We start from the raw sequence: 27,486 nt of genomic DNA on the forward strand, positions 1-27,486 counted from the left end.
AATTATTAATGTGGCATTCAGACCAGTGGGGAGAAAGTGGATCATCATTTTGGTGCTGGGGATTTAGACAGCTATTTGAAGGAGTGAAAAATGCTGGTTTCCCCATTGCCAATATAACCATACTCATGGTGAAAAACTGAAAACCTTCCCACTGAAATAGGAGACAAGACAAAAGATGCCTGTTCTTACCTCTTCTATTCAACATAGTATTGGAAGTTCTAGTCACAGAAATCAGACAAGAAATAAAAGGTATCCAAATTGGAAGGGAAGAGATAAAATTGTATTATATGCAGATGATATGATAATTATATAGAGAAAATTCTAAAGACTCCACACAAAAACTACCAGAACTGATAAATGAATTCAGCAAGGTAATAGGATACAAGATTAACATACAGAAGTTGGTTGCATTTCTCTATACCAGTGATGAAATATCAGAAAGAGAATGTAACATATATATATATATATATATATGTTTTAAAATCTTATCTCCCAAAATAAAATACTTAAGGATAAACCTGACCAAGGAGATGAAAGACTTATATACTGAGAACTATAAAACATTAATAAAGGGAACTATAGATTGGGGGCAGGAGAAGAAGGGGACGACAGAGGATGAAATGGCTAGATGGCATCACTGACTCGATGGACATGAGTTTGAGTAAACTCTGGGAGTTGGTGATGGACAGGGAGGCCTAGCGTGTTTGTGATTCATGGGGTCGCAGAGTCGGACACGACTGAGCAACTCAACTGAACTGAACTGATAGATGATTCAAAGAAATGAAAAGATATCCCATGTTCTTGAATTGGAAGAATTAATATTGTTAAAATGGCCACACTGTCCAAAGCAGTCTACAAATTTAACATGATCCCTATCAAATTACCCATGACATTTTTCACATAACTAGAACAAATAATCCTAAAATTCATATGGAATGATTACAAACTCAGAATTACCGAAGCAATGCTGAAGAAGAAGAACAAAGCAGGAGAAGTAACCCATCTCAGACTTCAGACAATACTCCAAAACTATAGTAATCAAAAACTTTATGGTACTGACACAAAAATAGACATATGGTCAGTGGAACAGAATAGAGAGCCCAGAAATAAACTCACATACCTTTGGTCAGTTAATTTTCAATAAAGGAGGCAAGATTATACAATGGGAAGAAGATAGTCTTTTCAGCAAGTGGTGTTGGGAAAGTTGGACACCTGCATGTGAACACACCCTCACACCATACACAAACTAAACTCTAAATGGCTTAAAGACTTAAGACATGACACCGTAAAACTCCAATAAGAGATCATATGATATCAAAACATTCTCTGGTAAGTTTAACTCATACTGATGTTTTCTTAGGTCAGTCTCCCAAGATAATGGAAATAAAAACAAATATAAACAAATGGGACCTAATCAATCGTACAAGCTTTTGCACAGCAAAGGAAACCATAAACAAAAATGAAAACACAACCTACAGAATGGAAGAAAAAATGATCCAAGACTGACAAGGGCTTAATTTCCAAAAATATACAAACAGTTCATATAACTCAACAACAACAAAACAAAAGCAAAAAAAACCAATGCGATTGGAAAATGAGCAGAAGACCTAAAGAGACATTTCTCCAAAGAAGAAATATAGATTGCCAATAGGTGAATGCAAAGATGCTCAACAGTGCTAATTATTAGAGAAATGCAGGTCTGGATTACACTGAGCTGCCACCTCACACTGGTCAGAATGGCCATCATTAAAAAGTCTGCAAATAACAAATGCCGGAGAGGATGTGGGGAAAACTTACGTTCCCTCCTACCTGTTGGTGGGAATGTAAGTTGGTACAGCCACTGTGGAAAAGAGTATGGAGGTTCCTCAGAAAAGTAAAAATAGAATTACCATATGAACCAACAATTCCACTCCTTGGCATATATCCAAACAAAACTCTAGTCCAAAAAGACACATGCACCCCGATGTTCATAGCAGCACTGTTCACAATAGTCAAAACATGAAAACAAAAGTCCATCAGCAGATGGATGGATAAAGATGTGGTGCATATATACAATGGAATTCTACTCAGCCATAAAAAGGAATGAATAATGCTATTTGTAGTAATATGGATGCAACTAGAGATTATCATATTAATTGAAATACATCAGAAAAACAAATACCATATATTATCACTTATATGTGGAATCTGAAGTATGACACAAATGAACCTATCTATGAAACAGTAACAAGAATCACAAATATAGAGAATAGATTGGTGGTTGCCAAGGGGGTAGGAGAAGAATAAAAAAAAAAAATGCAAGAGGACTTCTTTGGCGGTCCAGTGGTTAAGACCCCACACTTCCAGTGCAGGGGACATTGGTCCAATACCTGGTCAGAGAACTAAGATCCCATATGGTACGGCCAAAAAAAATGCAGGGCTCCAGTCTCGTGCCAGAGTAGTTTCATATGCCTCAAAGTATTTAAAAATTAAAAAATAACAAAGTCACACAAATGCTTAATAAAATTACTAGATGAAAATGTGGGTGAACATATGTTGGTTTGGCAGTGGTCTTTATAAGCATGACGCAGGATATCTGGAAACTTGGCTACCGGAACGTCGTTCTCTTCCTCTATGTTCTCAACTCCAAGCTGTGCCTTTCCCAGGCCTTGGGCTGATAAGACCTTAAGGGAGCTGGGTGCTGATGAGGACTCAGGCTTATGTTCCTATCCCTGCAAAACATAAAAGCTCCACTCCCCAAGGGCAGGAAGTTATTATGCGTAAGCTTAGATGGAGAGCAGCTGACCTCACAAAAGTTTGACGTTAGGACATCTGGGACCTGGAGTAGAGCTGATCCTGCATGAATGTCTTAGGTTTCCGGACTCTTATTAAAGACTTGGAGCTAGACAAGTGGGCTAAGTTATCTCTTAGCCACTTAAACAAGTGGGCTTAGTTATCCCAGAGGTTGGGAACGTTCTGGAAGATAGGAAAGCAGAGCAATATTGTAGGTACTTCTGGAGGGAGCTAACAACCTTAAACTATAGACCCACTGCATAAGAAACTTCTTTGATTTTCAATATCTATAAGGATTTTTGCCTTTAAAAATACTACAACTGCTAGACCTGAGCCCTAAAGAGCCAATACAAAAAAAACAAATTTCCCAGCAGCTAGTGAAAAGACTGACAATTAAAATATTTGCCTAGTACCATAAAACTGCTGACAGAAAAAGACAAAAACCTGAATTAAAAATTATGAGCACATAAGGAGATCTAAATGCAGCATGAAGACAGATCTCTTGAAACTTAAAAATTGTGGCATTTCAATTCAAAGTTCAGGAAAGAAAAAGGAACATGGAAGACTGGTAATAATAAAACACATTCTAGTAAAAAGAAATTGTTCTTAAGCTGAAAAACTATCATAAATGCATATCAAGACAAACAAACAGAAAAAAAAAACCCTACATTTTGGAACAGTTCTCAAGCTTTAGTTTGGACTGATAGGAGGGGGAAAAAAAGACATTCCTAGGCATAAATTCTGATTAGAATGTGTAAACTCTAAAGACAAAGAAGAAATTTTTACAAGTTTCCAGGCAGAAAGAATTAGGTTTTTAACAATGGAAAGTAGAAAGATTAGAGTGGCTTCTGACTTCTTATGAGCACAGCTGAAACTAGAAAAGAATGAAGTTACATTTTCACTTAGATGAAGGTATACAGCCTAAAGATCTTATTCTCAACCAAGCTGTGCCTCTCAGGGCGAAAGAAAAGATTGTCAAAGATATGCAAGAACTCAGAAAATGCATTACCTAAGCACCCCAGCTAAGGAAAATGCCTGTAAAAAAACTAGCCAAACCAAAAAGAACCAGAGACCTCATGAAGGTGGAGGATAAAGAGAAAGCATTGAAGAGGGATGAATTTTGATAAATGTGTATTTAATAGATAGTATTAGACTGGGAACGTGAACTGTGAGTGCTAAATAAGGATTCTGGGAATGGCAAGACAAAATGCAAGTAAAATTCTAATAATTACTAGATTATGCCAACAGATTGTAAGAGCTATAGTTTGCAGTGAGTTGGGGGGTACCCAGGAGAAGAAAGGGAATTAAGAGTATGCAGGAGGCTTTATTCTGTTTGAATACAAGTAGGGAGAATGTGTCCTGGTGGACGAGGAAACCATAATCTTATTAGGAGAAACAAGTCTCATCTTGCTTACCTATAAGAGTGTTTTACTAGGATAATGTTTAATGGCATTTTTTAAAAAGGAAAAGCAGAATCAGATTTTCAAGGGGCGAAATGTAGTGAATGGTGGTTTTGTTGCACCAACAAAACAGAAGAGAAGTATTGTCAGTTCTAACAGTCATTATGCTAAATGAGGATGGACTGAATTTTTCAACTGAATATTGGCTTAAAAACAAAAGACGGCTAAATGCTATTACAAGAAAATTAGAAGAAAATGGGTATGAAATATCCCATTACAGGTGGAGGTAAACCTGTGGAAATCAGGATTATCGATATCAGATATTACTAATATTATATACAGTAAACAGAACAAATTTTGTACTATAGTAAAAAAAAAATCAATGAAAATATAACAAACACAGACCTGTACACACCACTACATGACTGCTAAACCCATAAATTTAAACCTATTAAAATTCAAGAAGTAGATCAAAATACAGTGATAGGAAGAAATTTCAGTGTTTATCTCATTACACAAATCTAATATATGTAAATTGAGTAAGGATATAGACGAGCTGACTGACACAATCAGTAGACATGAGATGATGTAATAGATAAGAAGACCCTGCCTGTGTTAAGCATACACACGACACACCAGAGAAGCAGCCCCTTATACTAGTTACTGCATGGTTTGCCGGGTGGTGGATACAGAGACGAGTCAGGGCCATCATGGCTTCCCTTGTGGCTCAGCTGGTAAGGAATCCGCCTGCAATGCGGGAGACCTGAGTTCAATCCCTGGGTTGGGAAGATCCCCTGGAGAAGGGAAAGGCTACCCACTCCAGTATTCTGGCCTGGAGAAGTCAATGGACTGTATTCCATGGGGTCACAACGAGTCGGACACAGCTGAGCGACTTTCACTTTCACACTTTCAGGATCATTATCCTCAAAGAACTGATACTCTGGTTGAGAAATCAGATGAATTGAACAAATACTTTGACATGAAAGGTGACCTGATTAAAATAAGCACAGAGTGCTATGAGAACATAGAGGAGAGTGGGGTTGCTATCTAAGATGAGGCAGATCATCAAAAAATTGGGGGGGGGGGGTGGAGCATGCTGGCTTCTAAGATTAACCCCGGAGGTAGATTATAAATACATTTATTGAAAAGCAAAGGGACATTTCGACCAGAAGTGCTCTGAAAATAGGCAGAGGAGAGAGATGAATCCATGCCTGCAGAACTGAAGCCTTCTCCTGGGATGGAATAGGGTGACGGGTACTGAAAGGTAGAGAGGTAGCCAGGGGACTTCCGAAGAGCCTCATAGGTGCAGCACTGAAAAGCTGAAACTGAATTTATTTGATGAGGTTTACAAATGTAGAGGAAAGATTGGAGACAAGGAGGCCAGTTGTGATTCTGTTGCATGCAGTAAGTAATCCTTGTAAGAAGTGATGAGGACTTGAAGACAAGGAAGGAGGTGAGTGTAAAGTACAGGTACAAATGATGGGAAGGAGGTAAAACTGGCAGGAAAGCTGGATTAGCTATGAGGACATGAGGAGTCATAGATAAATTCATTCAGGCTTCTGGGTTGGGTCATGCTTGACCTGTGATGCTGTTCACGGAGGTAAGTAATAACAGAGAGTCCTGTGTGTTGGAGGGAAGGTGGTGACTTCAAATTTAGGTATATGTTGATTCTGAATTTTGTTGGGGTACCCAGGTGGAAATGACAGATATGATCTGGAGCACAAGAGCAAAGCCTGGGCTAGAGATAGAGATTCAGCAGCCACCAGCGCATTAACAGTAGTCATGAGAGTAGGTGAGACCATACGGGTATGTTGTGTAGGTAGTGGAAAGGGAAGAACGTTGAGGTCAGTAACCTCTTGAAATACATACCTTTAAATGCTAGGAAAAAAAAGGAGTTCAAGTAACTGCTGACCTTTGCCAAAGCAGTTATGTATTGAAAGGAGCAGGCAGAACAAAACAGAAGGGGAAGTAAAGAATTAAAGTATTAAATCTCAGGAAATAAATAAGATAGAAATTAATATTGAAAGTAAGGTTATCAGCACAAATAGTTATCATGTCATTTGATTAAACCAGTTAAAAGTTTTATAACTTCCCTGAAGAGTTTATAATAAGACCATTTATAAGTTCATAAGTATCTGTAAGATTGAAGACTTAATTTAGATTTCATTAATCTGTGACAGGCAGGAAACAATAGATGTTAGAAGTTTCTATAGATATAAAACCACTGTAAGAATTGTTCTGTCCCCTCTCAAAATGGTCATGCAACATTATTGATAGTACCAATAACTCTAATAACTTTCAGAAGCTAAGTAACACACTGAAATACTGAATATTGAAGTGGATGCTCCAGTACTTTGGCCACATGATGGGAAGAGCTGACTCACTGGAAAAGACCCTTGTGCTGGGGAAAATTGAGGGCAAGAGGAGAAGGGGGCAACAGAGGATGAGGTGGTTGGATGGCATCACTGACTCAATGGACATGAGTTTGAGCAAACTCAGGGAGATAGTGATGGACAGAGAAGCCTGATGTGCTGCAGTTTGTGGGGTCGTAAAGGGTTGGACATGACTTAGCGACTGAACAACAAATACACCTTCTAGATAGTCTAGACTCCATTATAGGAGTTTGCGATCCCATTCAGTAAATTCAACTTAGAAGTTAGAAATCAATGAAGTTTTAGTATAACACATATTCAGTTATGATCTGAAGCATCTTAGTGTGCAAACTACACTAGTCTAGTAGTTTTATTATCTAGGATGACATAAGCATTTATAAAAGCCATTTTATGTCTGTTAATTTGCAGACTGAAAATTATATCCCTGCTGGTTTCCAAGATTTTAAGAAAAATTGATATTTAGAAGAACCTCAATTTTCAATACAATTTCAGTACAGATTCAGAAAATTTCAGTAGTAAGTTTCAAGGAGATAGGACCCTCAGACTTTCATGTTACATTCCCTGGAAAAGATGAAGGAGTGTACAGTATGAAGGTCAAGGGAAAGGTGGAAGGAACAGCACTTGCACAGTCTCTAAAAGGGGAAGAACTTGGCATTTTCAAAAAGAATAAGTGGCTAGAATAGAAGCATGGAGAGCAGTTATGAGGCTACTGCAAAAATACAAATCTTGGACTGCTTACAGTGGCTAACAAGTTGATGAGACATGATTTGATTCAAAATATGATAGGAAAATAGGGAACAGGACCTTCTGATGACTTGTATATGGAGTGCTGGAGAAAAGTCATGAATGATGCTTAGTTTTAGGCTGAGTTATTTGGTTAATGGAAGCTCTGGGAAATAGGGAACCTTGGAAGGAGCAGATTTGAGCTCTTGTCAGGAAGGTGGGAAGAGAAGCATCAAGCAGTCTGAGTTAGACTTAGGAAAGAATTTGAATAACCAGTTTACTCAAACAAGCTCATTCTACTGTATATATTCTCCCTATTTGCTTAAGCTATCCAGAAATTCACACTTCACTTTGTAAAGATTGTCTAATAAAGCCACTATGTAGGAGAAATTCAAGGTAGAGAAGGCAGTGCTTGACAAACTACCTTAGCATGTAGTTCTAATAAAAAACTGAAACTGTAGCATACTAGAGAATAGAAGGGACAGGTAAGTGCGTGAAACTTCCTGTGTGAAGACACTGGTGTGAAGTGACCAGATTAAGGGTTTACTCTATGTCAGCAAATCTTACAGAGAAATATTGTTTATATGTAGTATATATAATGTGAGTAATCAAGACGGACTTCCTTAATGAGATCAAAACCGAGCATTGCGAAATTATTTAATTTATTGTTCTTTTGTGAAGGTCTTTGTATGTAGATCAGATACTGGTGGTGACTCAGGAAGATTGAGCCCAGAACCCTAGATCTCCTTACAACAGACTCTGATGCTAAGTTCAACCCAAGTAGAAGTAATAGAACCTTTCTGGCATCCTTTGTAATTAGGTTCAGAAGCTGAATGACTTCTAGGAGTCGAGGGATTGAATCTCTAATTTGGGGAAATGATCCCCTAGAGGGAAACTACTGTGTTTTCCCAGAACATAGTCTGAGTCTGGCAAAACTGTTGGACTGATGTCTTTCTTTATTAAAATAAGCCTCAGGGTAAAATTCTCTTAGTCTTCAAGTAGAATTATAATAGAACACATTAAAAAGTAAGAGATTTAAACATTTTTACTAAATAAAATACAATTTTTAAAGTGTAATAAGCATTTAAAATGAGCAATTTTAACAAAAAGCCTCGAATAGCCAAAGTAATCTTGAGAAAGAAGAATGGAACTGGAGGAATCAACCTGCCTGACTTCAGACTCTACTACAAAGCCACAGTCATCAAGACAGTATGGTACTGGCACAAAGACAGAAATATAGATCAACGGAACAGAATAAAAAGCCCAGAGGTAAATCCACGAACCTATGGACACCTTATCTTTGACAAAGGAGGCAAGGATATACAATGGAAAAAAGACAACCTCTTTAACAAGTGGTGCTGGGAAAACTGGTCAGCCACTTGTAAAAGAATGAAACTAGAACACTTTCTAACACCATACACAAAAATAAACTCAAAATGGATTAAAGATCTAAATGTAAGACCAGAAACTATAAAACTCCTAGAGGAGAACATAGGCAAAACACTCTCTGACATGAATCACAGCAGGATCCTCTATGACCCACCTCCCAGAATACTGGAGATAAAAGCAAAACTAAACAAATGGGACCTAATGAAACTTAAAAGCTTTTGCACTACAAAGGAAACTATAAGTAAGGTGAAAAGACAGCCCTCAGATTGGGAGAAAATAATAGCAAATGAAGAAACAGACAAAGGATTAATTTCAAAAATATACAAGCAACTCCTGCAGCTCAATTCCAGAAAAATAAATGACCCAATCAAAAAATGGGCCAAAGAACTAAACAGACATTTCTCCAAAGAAGACATACAGATGGCTAACAAACACATGAAAAGATGCTCAACATCACTCATTATTAGAGAAATGCAAATCAAAACCACAATGAGGTACCATTACACGCCAGTCAGGATGGCTGCTATCCAAAAGTCTACAAGCAATAAATGCTGGAGAGGGTGTGGAGAAAAGGGAACCCTCTTACACTGTTGGTGGGAATGCAAACTAGTACAGCCGCTATGGAGAACAGTGTGGAGATTTCTTAAAAAACTGGAAATAGAACTGCCATATGACCCAGCAATCCCACTTCTGGGCATACACACTGAGGAAACCAGATCTGAAAGAGACACGTGCACCCCAATGTTCATCGCAGCACTGTTTATAATAGCCAGGACATGGAAGCAACCTAGATGCCCATCAGCAGATGAATGGATAAGGAAGCTGTGGTACATATACACCATGGAATATTACTCAGCCATTAAAAAGAATTCATTTGAATCAGTTCTAATGAGATGGATGAAACTGGAGCCCATTATACAGAGTGAAGTAAGCCAGAAAGATAAAGACATTACAGCATACTAACACATATATATGGAATTTAGAAAGATGGTAACGATAACCCTATATGCAAAACAGAAAAAGAGACACAGAAATACAGAACAGACTTTTGAACTCTGTGGGAGAAGGTGAGGGTGGGATGTTTCAAAAGAACAGCATGTATACTATCTATGGTGAAACAGATCACCAGCCCAGGTGGGATGCATGAGACAAGTGCTCGGGCCTGGTGCACTGGGAAGACCCAGAGGAATCGGGTGGAGAGGGAGGTGGGAGGGGGGATCGGGATGGGGAATGCGTGTAACTCTATGGCTGATTCATATCAATGTATGACAAAACCCACTGAAATGTTGTGAAGTAATTAGTCTCCAACTAATAAAAAATAAAAAAATAAAAATAAATAAAATGAGCAATTTTAGAATTTTAGAAAGATGGTAATGATAACCCTATATGCAAGACAGAAAAAGAGACACAGATGTATAGGACAGACTTTTGGACTCTATGGGAGAAGGCAAGGGTGGGATGATCTAAGAGAATAGCATTGAAACATATATATTATCAAGTGTGAAACAGATCACCAGTCCAGGTTGGAAGCATGGGACAAGTGCTCGGGGCTGGTGCACTGGGATGACCCAGAGGGATGGGATGGGGAGGGAGGTGGGAGGGGGGATCGGGATGGGGAACACATGTAAATCCATGGCTAATTCATGTCACTGTATGGCAAAAACCACTACAATATTGTAAAGTAATTAGCCTCCAACTAATAAAAATAAATGAAAAAAATAAATAAAATGAGCAATTTTGAGAACATGGGGTCGTGGGGGACTTGTTTCTGTCATTCATCACTATTTTCCCAGCATAAGCATAGTGAGGCACTCTGATACCTTGTTATGTGAATAGGTAAATTAATGAAGCCTTATATTAAAAAGTATGGGCTCATTTAGTGATTTTTTTGAAGACACATGTCTTCACTAGAGGGTGCTATGTAAGCATTCAATACTTTTTTAAGAGTGTAATCTCCTTCATATTTTATTTATTTGCTGGTAAACTGGACTTTTGGGTTTTTTCCCCCCTGATTTGTGAAAGGCTTTCCCATTTCTTTGCTCTCAGAACAGTACTGATGGTAAAGTTCAGCCTTTGAAGAGCTGTTAAGGGCAGCACTGACACAGTGTTCCTTTCCTTCCCCCTCAGGAGACGTATGACGCCGATCATGTACGCTGCCCGTGACGGCCGTCCTCAGGTGGCTGCTCTCCTTGTTGCTCGTGGGGCAGACGTTAATGCCCAGGATGAGAACGGCTATACCGTGAGACCCGACCCTACAGTGTTCTTTATCTCTAGGCCGTTGACATCTTACTGTCAGTAGTTCGCAGAAAGGTTTTAAGAAGTAAAAATTACAGAAGGGCTGGGATGTAATTGCTGTTCAGTAAAGAAAAGCAACAGTTTCAATGAGAAAAAAGAAATTATCTGCCCCTGTTGGTCGGCACCCTTGACAAAAGAAACTGTAACACATAGCAAAGCCTGGATTCTATTAGAATACAAATAGAATTCCTTTTTATAGAAAACAGTTCTCTGATTGGGAGATAAATCATTTTACTCTATAACTCCACTTGACTGAGTAAGACATTATTTGGTTTTACAAAATCAGTGAACACTGGCAGTCTGCTTTGCAATTACAACATTGGAAATATGTTTACATTATATTGTGAAATGATAAGATTGCATCATTCCATTAATTAACCATGTTCACTTTTTTATTGTGCCATAAATACTGTTGAGAAGTTTTCTTCTCTATGTCATATATACTCCCTCTCTTTAAACAATCTTTTCTTCCCCCCACTTACAGGCTTTAACATGGGCAGCACGTCAGGGTCATAAAAATGTAGTTTTGAAGTTGCTTGAACTTGGAGCTAATAAAATGATACAAACCAAAGATGGAAAGACACCAAGCGAAATTGCAAAAAGAAATAAACATCTAGAGGTATCCTGTTATTTAGCTGATTTTTCTTAGTTTACATTACTGTTTGTAAAACTTTTGTATGATTTTGTTAGAACTCACTACTATAATAATAATTTATCTATTATTAAATGTTTCAGTATGTAATTTTCTCCCCGCCAGGTAATGAAAACTTTAGTTTACTAGAGTATTTATCTTTTTACTAAATAAGAGGCATTTATAATGTGGTAATTTTAAAGCTATATAAAGGGATGATAAAGTCTTATCTGGCCCTAGAAATAAAATTGTAACAGACTATTTATTTAAACAGTTCAGCTGATTTTCAAAAAGTAATTAATTTTCAAAAATTAGTGTATTGACATAGCTAGTAAAATTTCAAAATTTGCACATGTAAACTATTGTTTTTAAATTTTAATTAACACATGTTAGACAATTTAAAAATTAAATCCTTTGAACTACATTTACTCCTATACATTTGACAAGGTATATAGTAAAGTATTAACATATTTTGGTGTATGATTTACTGTCATTCAGATAATAAAGTCAATAGTAAATATTTGCCATACATTAAATAATTTTATTGATATAAACTTTTGGTCTAAATATGAAAGCTTTCAGCCAAAGGTCTGTACTTTCTAAGCAAGGATCAAATATAGTACAACTCTAAATCTAAGTTATATAGTTCAAGATCTTCTAAAACTGAGTTTCTGATTTTGGAAGCTTATGATATTCCAAAGTTGCCACCATACAGTAATCAGACCATATCATTTTTATTGCATGTAAAATAATTTCCTCTATTTTTAAGCAGCCTATAAACATGCCTATCATTTTATAATTCATATCTACATTTCCAGTATTATTCTGGTGTAAGTGCTAATCACTGAAGCCCTGTGAGACTTTAAAAAGAAATTTACAGTTTTTCTCCTAATCTTTGAAAATTTGAAAACTTTTCATTAATATACTGCATTATTAAATTTAGGGTGGATGGTACTGAATTTGACATACTGAGAAATCTATGAATATCAAAGATTATTTTGAGTCATAAATTGTTTCCTGAAGTGAGATTTGATTTTGTATCTTGACTGATAATATTACTTAACCTTGACTTACTAAAAAGTTAGAACTAAGAAGTTTTCAAAAACTAAGGAATTTCACATCTTTTAGGTGTACAGTTGAGGTTTATGTACCTTAGTCATGCTTCTTACTTTCTCTCTGTTTAATAATATATTTAAAATACTACCTGAGTACTTAGTCTTTCTGACTTACTTACCAAGATTGAACTTTTAGTTTTGTTTTATATTTTGTTGAAAATATTATTAATTACTATCTTGCTTTAATTCTTATAACTTTTTCAGATCTTCAATTTGCTTTCCTTGACTTTAAATTCTTTGGAAGGAAAGTTTCACCAGATAACTAAAGAAGAGTCTATTTGTAAACTATTGAGAACAGATTCTGATAAAGAAAAAGATCACTTATTTAGGTAACATAGCATGCTTTTGTTCAATACCTATAAATGAGTAAAAATTGTGTGTTTTTATTACTTATAGTAAATGTGATGACATTTAAAATGTACAATATTTTAAACTTTTATGAGTATTTTAAACTACTACTTAGAAATGTATAAATTTTAAATGTTTGGTTCTCCAGAATTTTAGAATAGTTTTATATCTATGTATTAACAGCAAAGAGAATTATTTTTTACTTTAAATAAAATATCAACAATACAGTTTATTTCTAAAAGGCTCTAAGGTTATAGTTTTGTTAGTGTTCAAACTAGATTGTACTTTGCTTTCTAATTCTTTACAGCAGATTTCTGATTTTATAAGCTAAAAATAAAAATACGTTCCCCACCCCCCCCAAACACAGTTGTTCAATACATGGCTACAACATTATTCTCTACTTACCTACATTTTAAAATTGTTAGTAAATTTTTACTTCCTGCAATTAAAGAGATTTTCACGTCCAGAGCTCTTATAAGGAATACAGTTTCCCCATGAACATTCTGGGGGTTGGGGATGCTGACCCTCCCCCTTGGAAAGTCTGTATCCAAGGCTCCTCCGTGTCTGCAGTTGCACATCCATGAATTCACATCCAGGACTGTATGCGGCTGTAGTGTTTACTGCTGAGAAAGATCCATGTGTAAATGGGCCTGCCCAGTCCAAGCCGTGTTGTTCCAGGGTTCATCATATAAATATTGGCAAATATTTTCCTTCTTAGGAAAGATGAGTTTCATTTTACTATCACCATTTTCTCTGTTTACTTAAATCTTCATTCAAGAAACATTTCTTATTCCTTTGTATAACATAGATCAAATTTGCAAATATAGGCATATTTCAGAGATATTGGTGTACAGTTCCAGACTACCACAATAAAGCAAATATCATAATAAAGTGAGTTACACAGATTTACAAGTCATGTTTACACTATACTGTAGCCCAGGTGGCACCAGTGGTAAAGAATCCACCTGCCAGCGCAGGAGACCTAAGAGATGTGGGTTCAGTCCCTGGGTTGGGAAAACCCCCTGGAGGAGGGCACGGCACAGCAACCCACTCCAGTACTCTTGCCTGGAGAATCCCATGGACGGGGAGCCTGGCGGGTACAGTCCATAGGGTCGCAAAGAGTTGGACACGACTAAAGCGACTTAGCACACATGCACGTAGCCTATTAAAGTGTGCAGTAGCATTCTGTCTACAAAAACAATGTGAAAAAGTGAAAGTGTCAGTCACTCAGTGGTGTCTGACTCTTTGTGACCCTGTGGACCGCAGCCTGCTAGGCTCCTCAGTCCGTGGAATTCTCCAGACAGAAATACTGGAGTGGGTAGCCATTCCCTTCTCCAGGGGATCTTCCTGTCTCAGGGTTTGAACCCGGGTTTCCTGCAGTGCAAGCAGATTCTTTACCATCTGAGCTACCAGGGCCCCACAAAAACAATGTACATGTATTAATTTAAAATGCTTTATTTCTAAAAAATGGTAACCATCATCTGAGCCTTCAGCAAGTTGTAATAGCAATATCAAAGATCACCATAACAAACATAATAATAGTGAGAAAGTTTGAAATATTTCATGTATTACAAAAGTGTGACACAGATACACAAAATGAGCAAATGTCTTTGAAGAAATGGCACCAATAGACTTGATTGACAGAAGGTTGCCATAAACCTTCAATTTATAAAAAATAAATGTTTGCAAGTAAAGCAGTAAAGCACAATAAAACAAGGTGTACCTGTATATTCTACATAGACTCAATCATTATTACTCTCTTTTGTGCATTAAAATATATGTTTATTATTTGTACACTTATAGTCTGTTCTGAAATTGACATTGCTATCAATATGTATAGTTCATATACAGCATTTGGAGATCTGGAATTATTTTTACATGGTCTTGGACTTGAACATATGACAGATTTATTGAAGGTAAGATTTTGTATGAACTACAATGAACTGTATGCGTGTTTATTTATTGATTAACATAACATTAAATTAACATTAATTCATAAGCATGCTTATGAAAGAGTGACAGATGCACTTCTCTCCATAACTTATAGTACATCCCATTTTAAACTTGGAAGCATTTTGAAAATTTATTATAAAAAGTTACAGAAATTAGTATCAGGCTCTTACCCACTGCTTGTAGCTTTGCAGAACTCCGTGTACTTCTACACCCTTAGTGTGTTTTTGAAATTGCCGATCTTCCTGTATAGAATATTAGGAGCAGCAAGATTTTAAACCAAATAAACCTGGTATGGGATTCTTGCTCTAATGATTATTAACTAAAATATGTTACTTAAATCTCTTTTTTTCCCATAAGAATGGTAATGCCTAGTGTAGGAGTGTCATAAATATTAAATTAGATCATATGACAAGCACTTTTGTAGGTATTTTAAGCATGTATTATGGAGTTTGTGTCGATAACAGTTCTCAGCCATTTAGCTGATGCTGCCGCAGTAAAGCACTGTTTTAGATAGGCTTTCCCTACGAATATGCACATTCAATTAGGTTGTTTGTTGTTTAGAATTGGTTTTCATTGTACAATCTTGAAACTTCCTATTTGAGAATTATTTAATAAAATAAGTGTTACTGATTGTTAAATCTTATACAATTATAAATTTTGACTACTCATAAAACACAATTTCTATCAAATTTTATAGAGCTGTTTTTTATGTAAGCAGGTAAACATTGTAACAGTTTTTTTTACTCTGGAAAACTAGCTATACGTATGCTTTTTAGGTCATTATACGTATTATCACACTTCCTACTATCTCCCCAGTAATAGAGCTGCACACCCGCATATGCTGTCTCCTCTAGAAAGTTGAAAGGTGTTTGGAGGGCAGCATAGAACTGGCTAACTCATGTGTATACTTGCCTACTTCCCCTGCCACTATTTCATTTATACTGAAGGTGGCATTTTTTTCCTTTTCTACAGGAAAGGGAAATAACTTTAAGACACCTTTTGACCATGAGGAAAGATGAGCTTGCAAAGGTTAGTATCAATTTCAAAAACCCCAGACATTATCTTTCATAGTTTTCATCTTTTGGATCTTTTCATTTTCTATTTTAAAAATCTTACAGCTGTAGACTGTGAGTTTTCTTTTGCTAGGTTCCTCATTAGATATGGATAACCATATCTAAAATTTTCTATTATAGTATTAAGTTGCCTCAATATTTGAAGACATAAAGTTGGTATTTTTTTCCTTCATATTAGTTATGACATCTCAACTAAAACTGGTGCTGTGTTTCTAAATATGAAATAGATTTATAAAACCATAGAAAACAAATTACTCAGAAATAAGAGGTGGTTTTTTTATACATGTGGGTATAAAAATGTATTGTTCAAATATTGCCTTTTGCTAGCTTCTCAAATGATCAGTTATTTTGCCATCAAGTATTCTTAGTAACAATTTGAAAGTAGCTGTGGGAAACATCAAAGACACTTTAATACATAGGCTAATAAAAAGGAATGATCTTCCTGTATGAACACATTGGAAACTTGAAATCTTCAGCATCACTGAAAATCAAACCATACTACATAGCTAAATCCAGGATAGAAAATTTAGTTAGTACTAAAGGTAGAACACAGGCAAAAGGAAGACTTAATTCTTACTTAATCACTGATAATATTTTGTAGGAAAAATTATTTTATTGTGATTTTCTGGAAAGATTATATTATATATTAAAATCTAGTCATTTGTTTTTAGAATCCATCACATTGTTATGTAATGTAAAAAATTGACTGTAGTCACTATGTATCTAAATATTTTACTGATGTAACTTTGTCAGTCCAATTACAAGCAAATTTGTGTATCTTTCAGTATGATTTTTTTTCAATATGCATTTTTTTCAAGATGAGAATTAATCAGGTAGATCTTGTTCAGTAATTTCAAATTTTATACAAGTATGACTACATTGAGGCTTCCCTTGTGGCTCAGCTGGTTAAAGAATCCGCCTGCAATGCTGGAGACCTGGGTTTGATCCCTGGGTTGGGAAGATCCCCCTGGAGAAGGGAAAGGCTACCCACTCCAGTATTCTGGCCTAGAGAATTCCATGGACTATATAGTCTATGGGGTTGCAGAGTCGGACTCAACTGAGCAACTTTCACTTCACTTCTTCATGACTACCTTACTGCACCTTGAAATCATTTCTGCTTAGAATGGAATTACCAGTAGAGATCAGCAGAAAATTATGGCTGCCCTTAAAGAACTGGAAGTAGAAGAGATAAAATTTGGAGAATTACCTGAAGTGGCAAAGTTGGAAATCAGGTAAAGTTAACTTATTGGTTTACATTAATACTGTTTAGAACCACCTTTTCTTTTTAGTTGAATTTTGATAATGTCTGAGTTATTTTACTTGATACCATCATTTTTCCAGAGATATGGGTAGTTCATTTTGCTGTATACTGTGTTCTGAGATAGAAAGTACTTTACAAGGCAGGTTTTACCAATACCAAGAAGCAAAACAGTGCATTTTCTTAATTCACATAGAAACATTTTTGTCTTATTTTTTCATTGCATTTTGTTAAACAAGTTACTTAAAAGATCTCACATTTTTCATAGTGTAGCTCTTACTCCCTTTAAATCATTTAAGTGTCAAGTTGAAAATTTAAAGGTACTATTTTTGCTTATGGCAGTAAAGAAGTGTTTCTCATGTAGCTCAGCTCTATTTTCAGCGTTAATGATTCATGAAATTAGGTTATCAATATATAAAGTTCATTTTTAATATTATAAACTTGTGAAGCACTGATTATTAGTAATATTAGTAATTAAAATTGCCTTGAAAATAATAGTGTTTGATTTTTTAAACATATTGCACAATATTAAATTATTTTTTTAAACTTTCCATTTGAATTAATTATAGATTCACAAGAAATTGCAGAGAAGTATAGGAATGTTCTCTGCACCCTTCTTCACCCTTCTTACCTGGTCCTAATATCTTGCCTAACTACAGTACACTAACAAAACCAGAAAACTGACATTGACATAATTTACACAGCTTATTTGTATTTCACTAGTTATACTTGTGCTCATGTGTGTGTGTGTGTGTGTGTGTAGCTCTGCAATTTTATCATGTGTGTAGCTTCACATAACCACTGCCGCAATCAATATACTTAACATACCATCACCACAAGGCTACCTCATACTACCTCTTCATAACTCCCACCACCTCTCCCCATCCCTAAAACTCCTAGCAATCAATAATTTTTATCTATCTTTCTAAAGATGTTATATCACAAATGTTATATAAATGTAAATGCAGTCATATAGTATTTTTCCATTTTTCTTAAAATTTTTATTTTATTTGGAGGCTAATTACTTTACAGTATTGTGGTGGTTTTTGCCACACACTCACATGAATTAGCCATGGGTGTACATGTGTTCCCCATCCTGACCCTCCCTCCCACTTCCCTTCCCATCCCATCTCTCAGGGCATTCCCAGTGCACCAGCCCTGAGCACCCTGCCTCATGCATCGCACCTGGAGTATTTTTCCATTTTTGTTTGTCTTTTTTTCTATCAGCCTAATGTCCCTGAGGTTCATCCAGATTCTATGCTATAAAATATAACACATAAAAGTGCATCAAATGCATAAAATGCATAAAAATGCATAAAAGTAGCATCACTGGTGTAGCCTGCCTAAAACTAACATTGTAACTATGAGAAACATTAATTAAACACAGGAATAGTAAGTTTCCATACCATTTTAGAATTCAGAGAAGTCTTCTAGGGAATAATTTAGATGATCCAGATTTCTTTAAAAATGTTATTGCAAAATTGTTTCCCTTTTTCTAACTATACCTCCTTATAACAAGATGATCTATATTCAAAATAATGTCTCATCACTGTTTCAAAATAACCACAACTCTTAACTATGTAAGTACATTGTAAAGGATTTCAGTTGCGATGATGACTTAAATCAGAAAACCGTGCATCTTTCTGTTCACTGTCTTTACTTTTTAATGTATTGCTTCTATAAAGGAATGTTTTAAGTTCTACATGACTGAATTGCAAATTAAATTTTTAATATAACTTGTTTATAGGATGTCAGAGTTGCCTCTATGAATTTTCACTGTGAGGCTTAATAGATTTAAAGAATGTATAGAATCCTGAATGGTTCACTTATTACAGCTGCTAAATTTTTTAAAAAATAAAACTAGCAGACATATATTTCAGGAATTTGACCTTGTTATTAAATCACAGACTTTGTTTACATGCTGTTATGGAAAAGGTTTTACTTTCCATTTGTTCAAAGTCATTCTTTAAAGAAGAAATTAGTCATCAAGTCATAAGAAAACTAACAGCAGGAAAAGTTGAACTGATTGATTATAATCTTCTGGTAATGTGACTTCAACAATTTAGCTACTGATTTGTTTTAAAATACTTTTCTTCTATGTGTTCAATTTTATAAAATAGTCTGTTACAAGAGTACCCATGCACAGTACATTTACTTTCTTCTACAGTTAGCCTTAGTATGTTTTCAGAATTAGAGAATGCAATTTAAAAATAGTGATCATCATTTCATTACTACTTTGAGATATTTTTTTGAACAGAAATAACTAAGTTTCACCCATGTCTTGACATTTTCAGCCGTTCTGCCCAAACATTTTCTCCAAGCCTGATATCTACTTGAATGTATCAAAGGCATCTCAAAATTATGCCTACTTAGAAACTGATTTCTTCTTCCAAAAAAAAAAAAACTGTATAGACACAAATTTTCACATAAAAATATTGTTCACATCTACGATTTATAACTATTCTAAACTTGGAAACTACAAATATTTAACTTTAAGTGGATGGTTGGATTACATTACATCAATATAATTATTTTATTCTGTCACTTAAATTATTTTGAGACTTAATGTCATGGAAAAACACTCATAGTAATAGAAAAGGCAAGTATAAAATGGAGTGTGTTATAATGCCAGTTGTATGTATGCGTATGAGAAATACTTAGTTCCCTTATAATATTCTGGAAGAAAATAATACCAGTCATTATATCTGTGTGACTAAAGTATTGGTTATCTTAATTTTTCCAGACAGTCTACAGTGAACACAGGGCTCTTCCATTTGGAGTACCTATATTTTGGGAGAAAATGGATACAAGTTTTATGTATGGCTGATTCCCTTCACTGTTCATCTGAAACTATCACAACACTGTTTGTTAATCGACTATACCCAAATACAAAATAAAATGTATAAAATATAAATTTTGTCCTCATCCTTAACTTCAAAATTTTTAAATGTGGCCTATTGTTTCAGTCAACTTACACTTTTTGTGTTGCAGTAACAAACAACTTCTAAATCTGAATTGACTTATAGTAACAAAATTTATTTCTTGATCAGAAATATGATATGATCCATCTATATCATGGATTAGCTGCAGTGAATCTCTTCCTTATTATTCTGCGAATAGGCTGGAGAAACAGCCCCACCTCAGACATGCCGCTCTTGTGGCAAAGGGAAAAGAGAGGTGGCAGAACCAGTCAGTGGCTCTTAGAGCATCTGTTCAAAAATGACACAATCACTTCCAGTCATATTTTATTTGCCAAAGCAAGTCATTGGCCAAGCCTCATGTCTTTGGGACATGAAATGTAATCCTCTGGCAGAGAGAGGCCTGGTAGTATCTGGCTCAGTAGAAAGAGACATGACAATTTGATCAAATAATATAGTCTACCATACCTATGCCATATCTGCTTCTCTGGAACTCTTTAAATAAGTACAGAATTATCAGGCATTCCATGGAAAGGTATGTAGGTTCTACAGCTCTAGGGTGAGGGCTGGGCATCCATTCACACAGTGATGATAAAAGGCATACTCTTGAGCTGTGTTTTTATAACTTGCCTATCCATATTCAGTAGCCTGAAAAGTATACATCACAAGAAAGGTATATATTTGTCTTTCATTCATTAAGACTATGTAATTTTGTTTATAATAGCATTTGCTTATTTGAACTGTGGTCCTATTGTATTAGAATTTGTGTGAGTTTTTATCATAACAGATACCACTAAGTAACACTCCAGAAAGGTCATCTTGCAAATTTGTCAACTCTTGATATTAATCATCTTCCTAATTTTTGTCATTTCACTGGAACATAACATCTTATTTTATTATAATTCCATGTTTATTATCCATTTAAATTTTCATTTTTTCTTTTTCTTTGAGTTACCTATTATCCTTTCTGTTAGCTTGTGTTAGTTTCTTTGTAGGTTTCACAATAAGTTGGCTTCTGTCTTTGAAACTAATCATCAGTGTCTCTTCATTGTCAGAATTAGTGGATTAATTCTGATTATTTAACATGCTTGACTTTTTCCCTCCATCTTGAATCTATTCCATTCTTTACCTTTCATAAAAGATATTGCTCCTGATTTTCTTTTTCTTAGGCTACTTTTACTTTGATAGCTTTCTTTCTTATACCCCTATCAATTTGCCCCTCTTCACAATATGTATCTTTTTTCTTGGTGGCCTTCTCCATGATCATTGTTTTGATTTCTATTGGTTAGCAAATTATAGGCACTTCTAATACTGCTGTTGTTTGTGCCTATATTCACTGTTGAAGGTAATACTGAAATTCTTTTAGAGGTTAGTGAAAATAAAGATGTAATTTTTCCCCATATAAGTTCACCAGATCCCTGAATTCTTTGCAGCCTCATGAGTCAGTCTGTGGACCCCAGGATAAGTACCTACAAGACTGACATTTTCTACTACTTACTGATCAGTGCACCTACATGACTCATATCGTTGCCATCATCAACATTATTATGTTTGTTTGAATGCCATCTATGTACTAGATTAAATACTATGTGCTTTTCATATAGTATCTCCTAAGTCCTCCTTCCCTGGTGCTCAGCTAGTAAAGAATCCACCTGCAATGCAGGAGACCCTGGTTCAATTCCTGGATTGGGAAGATCCCCTGGAGAAGGAATAGACTACCCATTCCAATGTTCTGGCCTGGAGCATTCCATGGACTGTATAGTCCGTGGGGTTGCAAAGAGTCAGACACAACTGAGCGACTTTCACTTTTCAGTCCTCCTGACAGTCCTGTTATCTCAGTTCTAGAGATAAGGCAACATTCGGCTGAAGCTTAGGTTTGCCTAAGATCATAAAGCTGTGGAAACTGAATTCAAACTTAGGGTTTCCTGATGCTAGAGTCTATTTTCTTAATTATTATGCTATATTGTTTTCTCTTTACCCACTTATTTCTTTACCACCCACCCCCAAATTCACTTCCCTGCTCGGTAGTGCCATTTTCCACTGAAACCAACGAAGTTAGAATCACCCTAGACCTTTCCTTTCCTATTAATGCAGTCCATCACCAAGTTTTTCAGCTTAATCTCCTGAACATTTCTTAAACTATCTCCTAATTATTCTCTATACTTCCACTTTTGTTTTCCTTTTAATCCACACCATACCCCAAATAAACTCTCATACAAAAGTCTGATTTTCTACTTCCCTGTTTAAAGTCCCTTAGTAACTATACATTATCCAGAAGATAATATTCCATTCCTTAGCATGTCACAAAAGTTCCTTAAATAAATGATCCATATAACCTCTTTTCTTACAACTTTCACGATTGTGCTTTAGTTGTACTTTGGAGACCTCCTAACCCCGTACCTCCACACCTGCTATTCTCTCCATCCAGAATCTCTTCTCTTCCTATGTACTTGACAAGCTTATTTTTAAGCTCCAGACTCAGTTCAAGTATGAACTCTCTGAAACGTTACTAAATCCCTATTCCCAGTTATGTTGTTGTTGGAACCCTGTGGACTTTAGCCCTCTGGTCTCCTGTGTACACAGGATTTCTCAGGCAAGAGTATTGGAGTGGGCTACCATTTCCTTCTCCAGGGGATCTGATCTTCCTGACCCAAGGATCAAACCCACATATCCTACATCTCCTGCATTGGCCGGCGGATTCTTTACCATTGAACCACCAGGGAAGATGCCTCACTCCAACTTATGCTAGGTTCATTATCTCTTGAGTTTTAGATATCTCAACTATAAACTACTGTTAATAACATATACCTTACAGGAGCTGTTGGAAGGAATTTTTAAAATAATAAATGTGAAATCAAATGCAGTGACTTCACATAATAGACACTCAAATACTGGGACTTCTGTGTTCCTTCTTATATATGTTCCTATGTTCCTCCTATATCCCTGTGAATAATTAGGTTATAATAGTACGTCTGCCTCTCATCCTGAACTTTGAGATCTTCAAGATTGGATACTTGGTTTCCTTTGTATGCTTAATGTCTACTTCATCTGCTAATACAAATTTATTATTCTACAGGTATTTTTTAAAGAATATAATAAATCGTATGACTCAACAGTAAATAACTAGTTAAGTAAAATGGAGTAAATTGTTCATATCAGTGATTCCTGTTTGTTTATTTCCTCTCTTTAGTGGTGATGAGTTCCTCAACTTTCTTCTGAAATTAAACAAACAGTGTGGCCATTTAATAACAGCTGTACAGAACATTATTACCGAGTTGCCTGTAAATTCTCACAAGGTATTCTACAAAAATTATTAAGTGAAGAAAAGTATAAATGCAAATAACATTACAGATAAGTTAATGATAATTCAGTAAATAATAATGATCCAGTAAAACTGTATATTCTACAAAATCACATAAGACCTAAATAAGTCAATTTATTTAATATTACTTCTTTTTATATGAAATAATTGAAAAACAAATGTTCCAGCCCTCAAGAAAAAAAATGAGTCAGACCAAAAATTAAACTGATTTGTATACTGAACTCATCATTTGTTCTTAAAGGGAATTTAATTGTTTAAAATATAAAGTGACAGGAGACCCAAGTGAAAGTTGAAACAAAACAGTGTGTTGAGTGTTATTAAAAATCATATCAATATAAGGATTTTTTAATGAAAGAAATTTTAAATAGAGAAAGTGTAAGTGACCCGTTAAAGCAAACTTGTTGTTTTTTTCATGTGATTTAATTTTAGCTATTTGTATGTAATCAAAAATAATTAATGCATTTGTTTTCCAATGATTTTTGTATAATACTGATATGGAAATCATGTCATTCTTCAAACCTCCATGACTTTATTTATTCACCATAAATATTATCACTAATATTAGTTTCCATAGTTACATATACATGTATTTAATAAATGCATTCAGGAAACTGATTCAATTATTTGTATAAAATTACTCAGTTCTTTTGGTGTCAGGATTTACCCTGATTAAAAAAATGCTTTTCAGTTATATAATTTAATGTTTCATAGTATTGTATAACTTTTGTGGATATAAAGTTGTGAAAAGTTGTTTCCTATTGTTTAAAATGTAACTTTTGAAAATATTAACAGATAGTACTAGAATGGGCTTCTCCCCGGAATTTTACTTCAGTTTGTGAAGAACTTGTTAGTAATGTTGAAGATTTGAGTGAAGAGGTCTGCAAACTAAAAGACTTAATTCAGAAGGTATCTATTTAAAATTTAAAAGGGGGAAAATTATTTACAGCACAGTATGTTAGACAATGAGGGCTTCCATGATGGCTCAGATGGTAAAGAATGCCTACAGTGCAGGAGACCTGGGTTTGATCCCTGGGTTGGGAAGATCCCTTGGAGGAGAGCATGGCAACCCACTCCAGTATTCTCTCCTGGAGAATCCCCATGGACAGAGGAGCCTGGCGGGCTACTGTCCATGGGGTTGCAAAGAGTCAGACACCACTGAGCAACTAAGCACATGTTAGACAATGAAGCAGTTCTGACAAGAGCAACTTAAGTTCTCACTAGACAGATGGGAAAAGGACCCTTTCCAAAGAAAGAAATTTACATAGGAAAGACACTTTGTTGGTCATTAATGAAATGCATACTGAAAGAATAATGATATATCATTTTCATCCTATAAATTAGCAGGGAATGTATTACCCTACTCATTACTGGTTATAGTTCACCAAACTAATATTTTCATGTAAGACTGATGTTAAAACAGCTTTCAATAACAATTTAGCAGGATGTGGCAAGGACTATAAAAATGTTTTTATCTTTCAATAATACTAGTCTAATGATTGCAAAATTGTTTGTACTGGAAGTATAGTATACTATAAAAATGATTTAATAAATTATGGTATGTATGGCCATTTGTCATAATGGTATGCAGCCAGTTGAAAAATATAATGAAAAGCAAATATCAACTTGTTAAAGACAAAATGTTGTATTTCTAATTTTTATTTATGTGTAAATATAAAAAAATTACCAAAAATTAAATGTTCATTAGCTCTGTTAATGAGGTAGGGTTGTAGATGAAATATTCCTTCTATTTTCTAGACTTTTTATAATATTGGGTTGGCAGAAAGACTCGTTCCATATGATGTTTTTCCATATGATGTAACTGAAAACCCACACGGATTTTTTTGCCAACCCAGTATCTTTTAAATTTTACTTTTTAAAAGAGTATGGGCTTTTTTTGGTTCTTGTTTCTGTACTCATGTAGAAGTATATATCTTGGTTTAAGGACAGGTGATTTTCCCCATGTTTAAGAAAATTGAGTATAACAAAATCCAAGCTGGTAAAATAGATAATTGTTGAAGGTAGATAATAAAGGAAAACACTTTCACTTTACTAAAGAACTCACTTTGAGTTCTCTAAGTCTAATAAATATATTTGGTATCTAAAAAGTTTTTGTGAAATATTTGATGTGAACATCAGATTATGCATTAAATTTTAATAGTTTCATCCCATAATCATTTAATATTTTCATTAATATTTTATCAAAAAGGTTATTTTCCTCAAAATAACTTTATATATATTCCAGATAATTTGTCATTCTAGCTATTAACATATGTTCAGTCAAAAGGAGTCTAGTTAAAAACTGAGCAGAAAATTGAAGCACATTCTGCAAAATTATAGGAGAATAAAGACATGTAAAATAGGGCAAATGAAAAATATAGTTCAAAGTTTTTGTAGACAATAACTCCTGCCCAGAGAAAGTCATCTTAGAAGTTGTGTTATCTCTGACATTATTCATTCAACAAACTTGAGTGCCTGTTGTATGTCGGGCAACTGTGCTACACATTACTTTTCTAATCATGCTCTCTACTTCAACTTTTGTGTTTCTTTAATCCACTCCACTCCCCAAATAAACTTTCTCATGCAAAAATATGATTTTATACTTTCTGAACTTGATGACAACATGAAAATTATAGCACCATTCATCTTCACTATATCCATCATCCAGAAAAATTGAAGAGAAATGGTATTGATTTTACTTATTAGCATGGTGTTTTTCATGGGGTCCAAGGGAAGTTTGGAAGGATTTATGTAAAACTTTCTGCAAAGCATCAACTTTTCATGTTTAGTGTAAGATATTCCCTAAGACATCTTTGTCTCAGGATTGGTAATTATTTGATTTCTCCAAGAGGAACTAAAAACATTTGGAGGGAGAGTAAATAGAGGAGTAAGATGAAATTAGAGAGAGAGATCCAATTTTTCCTGAAGGGATGAAAAAGTTACTGCTTTCAAGTGTAACTCTGATTCTAAAACACAAACAATTGAGTCAGGTACAATAATGTTTATTTTAATAATGTATACCTATAGAGAGCTTTTTCAGCTTTCTTTAGCTAAATGGAAGGTCCTTTTTCTTTGGTCTTTTCTACATTGAATCTATACATTTCTATATAAGGACTAGCCTTGAAAACATATTTATTGGTTCATAATAACAATAGATGTAATTATTTGGGCAGGAAAGTCTTAATTCTGCAGCAAGCTAGTGCATTGTTGTTTTTTTTTAATTAGTCTTAAACAAGCAATAATCACCAAAGAAAGATTTTATTTAAAAAACTGTGAGGACTTCCAGGTTTGGGAGTATGCTATCATGCCTGTCAAACTTACAATATTTTAAGAGTTTACCAATAATAACAAAGGATTTTTTTTAAAAAAAGAAACATATGAGCTATCATAGATAAGTATATGGAGGTAACAGAGAGAGGGTGGGAGAGGTCAAGGCCAGACTCACACCACATCATTCTCTTTCAAACCAACACACGGACAGGCTCTTGTCAGAAAGGGTCATTCTAAGTAATTGGTTAATAAAAGGAATGACTGTCTCAGGATTCAGTAAATGGAGCATCAGTGTCAAAAAGGAATCTGTTGCTGAATGAAGCCATTTGGAAGCTAGACCAAGAATACAGTATTAATGAGATTGGCACTGAAGTCCATCTTCTACTATAAATTTAAAATTAATTTTGCAGGGTTCTTTAATTAAATATTTACACTGTAGATTTTAGAAGTAGTTATTTTTTCTAAGGTTCAAAGTATTTATGTCACCACTCCGGCACAGGATGTTTCCAGTAAATATCACTCTATAAATGTGCCTGATTCTTTTTATCTTTTAAGGATCTTCTGGTTTCTGCTTGTTCTCCCTCTTCTGCCTCTCCCCCAACAACTAAACTATCTTCTCCTCACTGCCC

At 35.1% G+C, this 27,486-nt stretch overlaps 1 protein-coding gene across 4 annotated transcripts in view; it reads left to right on the forward strand.

Annotated features, from left to right (window-relative positions):
- ASZ1 (ankyrin repeat, SAM and basic leucine zipper domain containing 1) overlaps positions 1–27,486 on the forward strand; it is a 72,855-nt gene that overhangs the window by 42,078 nt on the left and 3,291 nt on the right. Inside the window, exons 5-12 of one of the 4 annotated variants that reach the window (XM_043463111.1) lie at positions 10,805–10,853; positions 11,457–11,591; positions 12,923–13,047; positions 14,907–14,982; positions 15,992–16,048; positions 17,215–17,324; positions 23,459–23,564; positions 24,383–24,496. In XM_043463111.1, coding sequence (XP_043319046.1) covers positions 10,805–10,853; positions 11,457–11,591; positions 12,923–13,047; positions 14,907–14,982; positions 15,992–16,048; positions 17,215–17,324; positions 23,459–23,564; positions 24,383–24,496 — 772 coding nt within the window. Of the gene's footprint in view, positions 1–10,804; positions 10,917–11,456; positions 11,592–12,922; positions 13,048–14,906; positions 14,983–15,991; positions 16,049–17,214; positions 17,325–20,093; positions 20,259–23,458; positions 23,565–24,382; positions 24,497–27,486 lie in introns of those variants that run through there. The other 3 variants (XM_043463110.1, XM_043463112.1, XM_043463113.1) reach the window with 3 other exon arrangements.

Source organism: Cervus canadensis, chromosome 3, assembly GCF_019320065.1.
Source record: "Cervus canadensis isolate Bull #8, Minnesota chromosome 3, ASM1932006v1, whole genome shotgun sequence".
NCBI classification, from domain to species: Eukaryota; Metazoa; Chordata; class Mammalia; order Artiodactyla; family Cervidae; genus Cervus; species Cervus canadensis.